The 12171-nt window shown below is 42.8% G+C and overlaps 1 protein-coding gene across 1 annotated transcript in view; it reads left to right on the forward strand.

The window, feature by feature from the left end:
• The window catches only part of LOC139729229 (teneurin-3-like), a 49393-nt gene that overhangs the window by 18830 nt on the left and 18392 nt on the right, over positions 1 to 12171 (forward strand). Inside the window, exons 3-10 of the mRNA XM_071640161.1 lie at positions 3103 to 3272; positions 5453 to 5573; positions 6040 to 6327; positions 7157 to 7397; positions 9148 to 9365; positions 10053 to 10199; positions 10592 to 11110; positions 11806 to 11904. Of these exons, the coding sequence (XP_071496262.1) occupies positions 3103 to 3272; positions 5453 to 5573; positions 6040 to 6327; positions 7157 to 7397; positions 9148 to 9365; positions 10053 to 10199; positions 10592 to 11110; positions 11806 to 11904 (1803 nt within the window). The remainder of the gene's footprint in view (positions 1 to 3102; positions 3273 to 5452; positions 5574 to 6039; positions 6328 to 7156; positions 7398 to 9147; positions 9366 to 10052; positions 10200 to 10591; positions 11111 to 11805; positions 11905 to 12171) is intronic.

Here is a 12171-nt window from a genome sequence, read left to right on the forward strand (position 1 = left end):
GGAAAAAAAGCTGGCCTCCCGCATGATGTTGATTTTGACATCTACCAAACCCCCTTTCTGGTTGAGGTATCACCTTGTCCATAACTTCACACCTCAGATTTGGCATCACAGGTGTTGCGGAGGGCCACGAGTGGGTGAAAACGAGGGGAGAATAGAGAAAAGGAAAGCTGGTGGCTGTGAAAGAAAAAATGGAAGAAAAAACACAAACTTTTGATAAACATCTCACTGTAGAGCTTTTCAAAAAGTCACAGGATTTTGAAGGCGGGTCATTTAGGCCCTACTTGATACCCCCATGTTCTCAGAGTGGGATTTTTTTCAGGGATAGAGAGTTTGGTCTTCATTTTTGCGCTGTTATTGCAAATCGATATCCTTGACATAATTCGTGCAGAGTTTGTATTTCACAGTTGCTTTGATACGATGTTTGCTTGTATACATAGTTTCACGTTGATATGCGCCTTTGCATGTTTCATCAGTTCTATCCTCTGGAACAGATGAATAAGCCAATTTTGCATTTCTTAAAAAATGGAAGGATTTACTGAAAGGTCATACATGATATCAATTTTTTTTTCTTGTTATTTTGCACTTGTATAGATGGTAACTACCATTTAACAGACTAGTAAAGACGACCATTGCTGGTGATAAAATTTCCTTAGCTCCTGTTTAGATAGTATTCTTGAAATAGCGAGTAGCATGTGGGGTTATGACATGGTGTGACTTGGAACACTATCAAGTTTGGAAACTACACGTGGTACAAACAAGTCTTTTTCTGTACTCTCTTTTGGTCCTGTTGGTGACATATATACATTGTATGTTCACAGTCAACAAGAATTCATGATGTTTGGTCCAAAATGGGTTCATGTTAGAGACCATCACTCTCTCACAAACTAGAACTTCGTTCTCCTTCATCTCAGAAAGGTGCGTTAAGATCCCCCCCCCCCCCTTCTCCCATCCCCATCTTTATCCACCAGTAATCTTAAGCAGGGTTTATTTAGTTTTCCCCTAATGAACTTGCCTCTCTTAAGGCAGTTTATCCCATCAAATGCCTCCGGAGGTATCACATCTCATCTCACCGTCTGTCCATGGCCGCTGGGAACCCCTCAGGCAGTCTTCCTGTGGCGTATGTTTCCTACCTGGCAGAAGGACACAAGTGCTACTGCCAGCTCGTGATACAAATTGCATCTCAGCACGCATACTGAGTTAGCATTAAGTGCGAAGGTCAACCTGTCCATTTGCATTACACTTGTCACTTCATCACTTTGGAGAAGGTAGAGGATGTTTCAATTGAAAAGAAAAGTGATACAGAGAGAGAGAGAAAAAAAGAGAACTTAATGGCAGGACATGATACAAAATAGACATCCCTCATGTACCTTCCCATGTGGGCATTTTGGCAATAGCCCCATGCTTGAAGAGGCAAGTACTTGTTCATTTCACTTGCCCCAGAGTCAGTTTGAGTTTGTTAGGGCAAGCTGAAAAGTGAGTTCATAGAGCCTTGATCATGAATGATAGGAGGGAATCTGTTCCTGCATGTGGACTTGTTAAAACCACGAATAACAAAGCATTCATTGAATCTTTTGTTGACTTCATGTCATTGAGCAAATGTTCAGATTAGGCAGTGACTGGCAATTGACTAGATTGGAAATAGAGAAGAATATAGTTATGAAACGATAAGGTCAACTTTTTTTCCTCAAGTCATCCAGTTTGAGTACCACAGAAGACGACTGCCACCACCAAGACATGGTGTCTACGTCCATATCCTGGCAAAGGTGCAGACATGGAGTTAACCCCATCTGCCACTAGCATGTCCTTGTGTAGTCCCATACCAGATCTAATGAGGTACAGGGCCTTATTGGATCTTCCCCTTTGCCTTGTCTTTCTTTCTCACCCCGGCGCTCCCTGAAAAATCTCCCATCCGAAATTGTCCCCGGCCCACCTGACGCGAGTTAGCTCCTGATCCCCGCCCAAGCTGGTCGCTAAATCTGAAACAACATCTCCTGTCGTCGCGGCGACGGTGGCTTCCTTCTCTCCCCGCTCCTATCTCGCTCCAGATCCGGACGAGGGGGATCAAATGTCATGACGAGGAGATTGTTAGAAATTTTCTGAAGGAATATTTGATGAAAAATTTGTGTTGTGTTTCTCTCTTCCCTCTGTTGACCATCCCCATTAACTCCAATCCGGGGGCTCCGGGATGGCCAAGACGGAAGCTCCTGCTAATTGTTTCCTTCGGAGCAAGGCGGGGGGAAGGCAACGAGAAGATGACTTCTTCTCTCTTTGTCCGTCTGACTCTCTTGCCCCCCTCAACCAATCCTCCAATACTTCCTGGGAGAGGCTGCTTTCTACCACTTTTTCTATACTTGTTTTAGACAGAATAGTAAAGCATCAATGTTATCCAGTTTGCTGAAGTTTCTGTCAGTGCCAGCCTTACATTCTTACCACATCCAGTCACTTGTGACAAGTGGGCCTGGATCTATTTCAACTGCCGTGTGAGATTTTTGATGCATGGTATTCACAGACCTGCCGAGAGTCTTCTCAATTCTGTATTAGGCTCCTTGAAATATTACCAATTTCTCCATGTCCTGAAAAATTCTATTGTAATAGGCCTACCACCCAGATTCGGGAATCATTATTCCCTTTTGAGATGCATGAAACACACCAGAAACGCCCCTCACAGCTCATCAGAACTGCCTTGATTTTGATGAGTGAAAGTCGGCAGCTTTGTGTTTATATTGTAATGAAGTTCAATTCTGTGCATTTATTTTGTATTTTTTTTGTGTTCTGTGTGTGCAGTCTTTTGTCTCAATAATACGTTCTTGTCCCTTTGCATCATCTTTTCTCCACCCATTGTACATTGCCATCTTACAGAATGAAGATGTAATAATTGAAATCATATTTGATGGTAGCCACAAACTTATATTCACCTGGAGAAATAACTGATGCATGATCAGGTATCAGATCATATTTGTCACATGTGTAGCACATGGAAAAAAAAAGATAGAGAAGAACTCACCTGGTGAAAGTCATACAGTATGACAGTTTGGAAGTTTATGAGGAACATATAAGAATATAAACAAAAATATATATTTCGTTTTAATCTCTCCCATGCAGGCAAAGACAGCAGGAAAGATTTATCGTACCCCTCGGGCGGCAACTTTGACTCCGCCCTCGGCAGCATGGACGGGTCGAACAGCGTCAGCACGTCGACGATGACGACGACCACGGCGCGAGGAGACCCAAGTCATGACCAGCTCATGGAGGAGGTAGACCACTACTTACATGTGAGTTCCAACCGCACACCCACACCTCGCTTCACTGTCTTTGCTATGCATACAAATTGTACAGGCGTAACCGTAACATACTGTCAGACCTGCCTTAGTGGCCACCTGCCATATACGGCCACTAAAAAAAATCCCTCCCCCTCCCGAGAGAAAAGCCATGTTAAAGATGCTGTCTTTAGCAGCCACTTTTTCATCTCCCTTGGTTGGCCACTGTAGACAGGTTTGACTGTACTTGAAAAGAATCTTTGCTTAACCCATTGAGAACGAGTCCCAAGTATACTCGGGTAGGGGTCTATGGGGAAGTGCATGTTGTAGCAAAATTAGCCAGTTCTCAACGGGTTAATGTGTAGGGGGACTCCTGAGCTCAGTTCCTAGAACTTTAGTCAGGCTTGCTCGACTTTTGTTAGAGCTACCCAGAAAGACTACTAACAGCCCTTCTCAGAATCATTGCATGGTATCAGTGCAAATTCTATTCACAATACACTGAGCCTGCCAACAGAGACATACATGGGGAAATCAGAGTCATGCTATGGGGGAGATGCTGTATGCATGAGTGACTTAAACCACCATTGTATTCATTGTTTTGAAGTCACATTTACAGTCACATCAGTCATACCAAACTCGACTGCGACCAACTACGAATGGATTAATGATATTCTGAGGCTAAAAGTACTTTCCAGAAAAACTTGTATGAGAGAAAGCAAGGTGAACCGGAAGGATGTGTGATGCTAAGGGGGGTTTGTCATGTTCAGCATGACATGATAGTATGTAGGTTAGCAGTTTCCTTGCAAACTGATCTTCAATCCAGTAGACCAGTGACAGGTTACGACTTCCGCTGTCATGTCAAAGCAGTTTCATCTCTCGTTTCCTGAGAAGTGGGGGACGGGGATGGGTGATCGAGATTGCTGCAAAAAGACATCAAGATGTTGGGCATCCGTTCATGACGCGGCTCACATTCATCATCACCACATTCCTCAAAATATGACCCTTCCCTTTAAGCAGTGGTTGAGCGAACAGATGGAGAAGTAATCATAATCAGTCTCCCATGATCAATTATCAAAATGCCTCAAGCATCTATCAACGATCAGTTGTTGCGAATCAGGCAAAGCGGGCCCACGGGAGCGCTGTGGGAGAAATCCAAGTCCAGTTAGAGCACACCAATTAAGACTTGGAAGTAAATACCACAGAACCGTTCTGGGGGGATTACATGGAGGGATTATGTACATATGTGAAGCCGCACGCAATAGTTGACTTAACTTCAGGAACAAGATTTTCGAACAAGGACTGCTTTCATGGTGAGGTTTCTTATGTTTGATCACATCAGAAGTTCTTGTAACAGAGACCAACAAAGTGGTCATTTTATTCGTGCAATATGTCAGCCGTGCTAGGATTATACTGGTATGTTCATTGAGAGGAGTATAAGCAGAAAGAGAAGAGTTTACTGTGATATATAATTATATACTGTAAGTATATGATAAAGTGACGTAAGTGGTATATCTAGTGATTATGATATACAAGCAATATAGTGAAGATACAAAGATTGTAAAATCATCTTGTTCTACTCTGTATTAGCCCTCTTTCCTGTAAGTATAATATTTTCATACTTGATGTCAGATTACATTGTAGTCAGCTGAATTTGATTTTTCCTGTCCCAGAAATTTCCACTGTATTGATCTACTCGTCTGTATTGATTGTAATTTACATACAGCATACTGGTCTTTCTAACCAGCTCTCTTTTTAGTCTGTTTGTCTCTGCATCTCTTTCCTTGTGTATACTATAAATCTATTCATCTCCCTCCCAGCATATCTACCTATTGTATCTGTCTACAATATCTATCTGTCTGTCTATTTATTTATTTATCTATCTATCTATCTATCTATCTATCTATCTATCTATCTATCTATCTATCTATCTATGTATCTATGTATCTATCTGTCTATCTATCTATCTATCTATCTATCTATCTATTTGTTATCTATTTATCTGCTATTTATCTATCTACCTACCTCCCTGGCTATCTGTTAATCTTTATATTGGTATATCCATATATCTATCTGTCTGTCTATCTATCTTTATGTTTATTTCTCTTCTTACCTATAGATTTTATCCTTTATTTAATCCTACAATTGTACAGACAATTCACTGATTTCTCAATTTTGGTTGTTTGTATTATATCCAGAAACAAAGTATGGATGTCCATTCAACAGGCAGTCATAGCACAAGGTCGAGTCTGACGTTGACCGAGACCGAAATGGATCATGATCACGATATGGGACACCGCATCCCTGATGACCATCCAGGTCAGTTTGGATGGGAGATAAGTTGGGGGAGGGAGGTCTCAGTTCATTGCAAGTTATGCTTAATCATGTTTAGAAATGATATAGTGGAAAGGTGCTATATAGAATATATAAAGGATTAATATTATCTTGCAGTATCGTTATCATATCGATTCAGGTACATGTCCCAGTATGATGCTTAGATGCCTAAAGTTACAAATGTCTGATTGGTTGTATGCAACTGTAATTACAGCTTATTTGATAGGTTTCTGGAGTAATTTGTGTCAGAATGTATATAGAAGACTATATCTCCAGGACATAAAATGCTAAGTGTAATATATACGTTGTTCCGAAAAAAACATTTGTTGCAATAGACCATCAGCTAACCTACCCCAGTGCACCAAATCATTGCATTTTACTCAGTCTGATTTGTTACACATAATGCTGGATGTTAATACTTGTAAAATGACCATTTGGATTGGGACCACAGATTTTTCCAATGCAGGTGCAATCAACTTTGACCGCTTGACCAGTATGCCCGGCTATCCGCCCATCGGCCTCTCCACCTACCCCCACCTCCTCAATGGTGCATTCCAGGGCATGCCGGCCAATCACGGGCGCGGCGACAGTCTTCCGGCCAATGGGATCCCCTGCACGTCCCAGGGCATCGTCTACCACCAGCTGCAGCCGACCAATGAGGATGAGGAAGAGACTACTTTCTCCGGCTCGCTACCGCACTCCTACAGTACTGGCACGGGCATCTATAGCTCGATAAAAGGTTACCAGTCTCTTCTCTGTTGTTTATTCTCATCATTCAAGCCACATGTCTCCACCAACCCCACACACACACACATGTACGCACACACAAACACACATCCCCAGACACTTACACAGACATAGAACCCATCTTTTTCCGTGTTATTTTATGTTACTTCAGAAACTGCCAACTAAAAGCATTCGTGCTAAAAATATCTGCCACATTGTGTTTCACACCTGATGTTGATTCGCTACCTGTTTAATCACTGTATTAAAGTATCTCACATTTTTCTTTTTGACTCAGCGTCCCTTTGAGATTTGAGCCGCACTGTTTGGCATTGTTTAAAGTGTCTGACAGTCTTTATCAGGTGCAGTAGACAGTGACTCCAGTGAATGTGTCTAGATACCAATGTGATTGTAGCTAGCACTCCGACGTTCATTGAGCGAGGAATATGGCATATGCCCTGCTGACTCTGAAAAGAATCTTGGAACGGATGCGCCTGGTAGCAATGTAAACATCAGAAATCGAGGAGTAATTTATCTGTGAGATAATAGAAGTAATTGAGGTGTAGATGAGGAAGGGGGAGCAGAAAGTTAGAATGACATGCATTTTGCTCATTGCCCTGAATTAAACAGACATTAATCTGACATTTGCTTCTACTGAAAATGCTTTGCCGCATTATCTGCCGTAAAACAGATACTACGAGGTTGATCGTATCAGTGCATGTCAATTATTTTCAAAGCTAGGTGCATGTCACATCAATAAAGTGCATGTCACATCAACATTTAGAAATATGTTTCTCTGAAGTATTGAGAAGTATGTTTGATAATGGTTTCTCTTTGTCATCCAGAAAACCAATACAACTCGATAGGCGATCCCAACTCACTACGGCGGCAGGGGCTGTCCAACACTGCTTCGCAGACTTTACCCGGGGCCAGCGGGGTCTACCTCCAGCCTCGGACGGGCAACATCATCCACGCCGTACCCATGTTAGCCACCTGTGACTTGGCCACCTTGCACACCACCAGCACACTGGCCACCAACAGCAGTACCCTCAATGAGCTCAACAACCCCAGGCACAGGCAAGACAGGTGCATGGCATGACCCTGGGATGTATCCTGTTCATCCATTCATCTCTCTCCCTCCCATACCGTCCTTCCATTCTCTCTTCCCCCTTCTCCTTCCAGTTCATCTTCCCGTCTGCTTTTCCCATTCCCTCTTCTTATTTTCTTCTCTCAATTCCTCTTCCCATTCTCCTCCCCTTCTTTCTTCCTCCCCCACTTCCTCTTCACATTCCCTCTTACCATTCTCTTTCCTCATATTCCCTTCCCATTCCCTATCTTTACCTTACCCCATTCCCTCTCCCCATTCTCTTTCCCTTTTCCCCGCCCATACCATTCCCATTTTCTATTCTCTCTTGAAATTCCCTTATTGCATTCCCTTTCCCCTTCCGTCCTTACCATTCATTCTTCCCATTCCTCTTCCCACTCCCTTCTCCCATTCCCTCTTTCCGTTCCCTTTTCCCATTCCCTCTTCCCATTTCCGTTTCCCATTCCCTTTTCCCATTCCCTTTTCCCATTCCCTTTTCCCATTCCCTTTTCCCATTCCCTTTTCCCATTCCCTTTTCCCATTCCCTTTTCCCATTCCCTCTTCCCATTCGCTCTTCCCATTCTCCCCCCCCCCTTTCCTCCTCTGCATTTCCTCTTCCCATTTCCTCATGCCATTCTCTTCTATCATATTACCTGCCCATTCTCTATCCTTGCCTCATTACATTCCCTCTCCCCATTCCTTCTTCCCATTCCCTTCCCTTCCCCTGCCCATACTATTCCCATTTTCTATTCTCTCTTTTAAAGGGGAAGGCTAGTAACTGATCAGTGGGAAACAGTGGAAATGCTGGGAGATGATTGTTCCAATCCTTATGGGATTCATTCAAGAGTTCATTGTATATCTATTGTTGTGTGAAAATGATTTGCTTCAGAACGGTCTCATATTCAAGTAATGTGCAGATTAATGCTCCGTCACTGACCAGGGACGCTAACCTGGAAGCATTAAACTGCACATTACTTGAATATGAGACCATTCTGAAGCAAATCATTTTCACACAACAATAGATATACAATGAACTCTTGAATGAATCCCATAAGGATTGGAACAATCATCTCCCTGCATTTCCACTGATTCCCACTATCAGTTACTAGCCTTCCCCTTTAATTCCCTCATCATATTCCCTTTCCCCTTCCCTCCTTACCATTCATTCTTCCCATTCCCTCTTCCCATTCCCTTCTACCATTCCCTCCACCCATTCTCTTGTCCTATTCTCTCCTCCCTTTCTTTCCTCCATCCACTCCTACCATTCCCTCTGCCCATTCCCTCTTCTTATTCCCTCATCTTATTCCCTTATCTCATTGCATCTTGTCATTCCCTTCTACTATTCCCTCCACCCATTATTTCCTCCTATTATCTCCTCCCTTTCTTTTGCCCATTCCCTCATCCCATTTCCTCTTTCCATTCTCTCTCCCACCTCCTCCTGTACCTTAATTCCCCTAACCCATTCACTTTTGCTTATCTTTTGCATGACCTATCATACCCCGTTTGGGCAGTGCTTCAGACTTGGTGATTTTGATTTTGTAATGAATTGAAATCAAGTGTTGCATGTACATTCATCCTATCCTGTCTTTTTAGCCATTGTATGTTTCAGACTGATATAGCAATGTATTAATGATTTCATAAGCTGCTGAATATTAGAATTAGAACTCAAAAGTTGAACTCAACATAAAAATTGAAGAAGAAGATCAGAACAAACAAAATTAACTGTTTGCATTCTCCTTGGTTTAACTTTAGGTTGTTTGAGTACCCTCTTGGCGTGGGCTCCGGTATCCACATGCCGGTCTACCCCGGTGCCATGTGCGGCGACAAGCGCACCGGGGACAGAGAGGAGGAGAAGTACCCCCAAAACCCACAGAAGTACACCTGTAAGGACCACATGTCCTGGCGCTGTCTAGCTGTGGTCCTGGTCCTACTCACCGTGGCACTCTTAGCACTGGTCACATACTTTGCAGGTGAGTCCTGTCGCATCTCGTTCCTGTCTTCATTGTTGTTACATAGACTCTTCCCTTCCTTGTTATCTAGGCCCTAATGAGTAAATGGCATCTTTGGGGCTGAATTATGAATCAGGGTGGAACATCTTCAATAGAAATTTGCAGTCATTATAAGTTGCAATAATAATTTGCAGTAACTATATCTGCTGCCAATGAATGTAAGCATATATATTGATGCCAATTTGTTTTATAAATCAATATACTGATAATGAATAAGTCATTAATTTTAAGTTTAGAGTGTTCTAAGTTGTTGCCATGGTAACTGTTACTACTGCAACTAACAAAATAATTGCTAACATCTTCATGAAATGGACTGCAGGAGAAACTGCATTGGAGCATCTCTACAGGAAACGTCCACATAATGGTAAATCTGTTTTTTGTTGCATCACTGTAAAATTCATAGTGCTTTGCCAGTGATGTTTAATCCTTGTAGGAATCGTCTTTAATGTCCTTGTCAAACTTCATGTGACCATTCTCAGATGGGATAGATGTGTCTTGATTTAGAAGTCAACCTCTCCCAATGTGTGAAAACAAGTCCCAGTGATGTGATATCATGATCAGTATATCTGTTGCATGGCAACCCTCAACCCGTCTCTCTTGATCTCCATCTTCCCCACCTCGTGTTCGACGTGATTTGCCATCGTCCAGTGACCCTAAGTCGACCAATGTCCAGTGTGCCCAACCAAGTCAATGTGGACACGAGACCAACACCCGACATGGGATCTGGTAACCCCGGTAACAGTGGCATGACAACGAGAAAACCCAAGAGACCACACCCCCCATCCAACGATATTGGTAATTGTCAACCTTTAGCTGTCTTCATTTGTCACACTGCAGCATTGTAACTGGGCAAGAAGGGCACAACTCAGAAAAAAGGAAAATTTTGATTCCTTCTTGGTCCTCACGCGACACTTATGTTCTCATGTGACCTTTTTGGTCCTTATGCGACATTTTTGTCCATCTGATGATGTCCATTTGATGACATACTGTATCACTAGAGAAATATCTTTTATTTGGACAGCAAATAATTTGCGCTTATATGCATGGTACACATATGAAATTATGCTATATGTTGCTGGGAAGACATTGAGAAATAAGTGTAGTTACTGTCATCTAGATTGTCATCCATATCTGAAGAAAAATATTCACACTGTCTGTTCTATACCTGTTTCTTTGCTAATGCTAAGAAATTACACCGACTAGAGGTACCACAACACCACCCACCCACAATCCAGCGGTTCCATACTCCTTTGGGACTGCGGCGCAGCGTGAGATCCCGCCGGGCCAGTTCTGGACGCTATTCACGCTCACCGACAGCACGGACCTCATCCAGTTCAACCTGACGCTGTCACGGCGCAGTGGCTTTGTCGTCTACGGCCAGAGGGGGAGGGTGCCCTCGCACAGTTTCTACGACTTCATGCAGGTGCACGTGGGCACGGGGAGGCGCGGCAGGCGCAGCGTGGGAGAGGACGATGAGGGAGAGAGTGCGGCGTTGACGTACCATGAAATCCTGCGACTCGGCGGTATGGGCATGGAGAAGGTGTCTGGCAACACGATCGGTCAGGATGGCAGGGTCAAGAGGTCAAACAGCCACCTGATGCATACCTGGTCCTTCATGGAGGAGCTACAGGCTGGAGAGTGGTACATCGCTGTCTTCAATGATGGTCCCTACGCTGAGGAGGTGAACCTCGTCAGTCGGCACAAAAGTGAGAAGACAACTTTTTTACTGCATGTTTCACATTATATGCCTATCACTTGGACATCGTAAGTGTGCTCCAATTCGTTTCTTTTCCTGCAATCCAGGATGTGTTCTTATTGTACCATAACAACAGTTCGTACAAGGCACATAACATTTTTGATATGTTTCCTTATAGGCTACCATAAACATATGATAAAGAATAGAACTGAGAAAGATTTTAGAAGAATGAATGACTTCTTGAATGAGAGCACACATTGGGCAATCATTCCACAAGAGGCTTATTTCCTATTTACATTTTTTCTCCATCCTCATGTTTGAAAACAACTGATAAAGTTTCTTGTTTTTTTTCTTTGAGCGTGTTTCATGCACCATGAGATAGCTTGGCTATGGAATATTATGTAATGCACCGTATTGGGAGAGTTCCTTATGGTTAGCTTTGGTCACTCTCTCTTGGAGTACGTTCTCAAAATGTATTGAGCTAGCTTCTTAGTTGTTTACCTGCACTATTTCACTAGTCACTTAAGTGTTCCAGAAGCTAAAGCTTGCTCTAAATTAGTTTGATGCTGCAGTTGGAGCACCCATATACTGTAAAGCTTATTGGTAAAGTTTCAAGCTATTTGCAGTGCAGTGGCTTGATTGATTACACACTGAATTTTCCGTATATGTACAAATCACACCCCCCCCCTTTTCCCTTACTTACAGGTGGGTGGAGCTGTCCGGGAGACTGCAGTGGACATGGGGAGTGTCTGCGTGGCAACTGTCTATGTCAGGAGGAGTATACTGGGGATGACTGCTCCCAAGGTGTGTTCTCTTAACTATCAATGATCTCTCATCATTTTCAACCCAACAATTGTTTCTGCTGTATTAGATAGTCAAACATGCAAGATTCTCTCTTTCTCTAAAGAAAAAAAAATGTATGAACCCGTCCTTGCTTACAAACGATGATATGTCAAAGGTTGAAAAAGGTCAATGAGAAAGTTATGTTGAGCTATAACAAATTTATCCTGCTTTTAATAGGTGCTCTGATAAATTTATTGATATTTCCATACCAGAAAGGATAATGTACCA

The sequence above is a fragment of the Diadema antillarum genome, unplaced genomic scaffold (genome assembly GCF_040938485.1).
Source record: "Diadema antillarum isolate AM-2024a unplaced genomic scaffold, OU_Dant_1.0 seq00000229_RagTag, whole genome shotgun sequence".
Lineage (NCBI taxonomy): Eukaryota > Metazoa > Echinodermata > Echinoidea > Diadematoida > Diadematidae > Diadema > Diadema antillarum.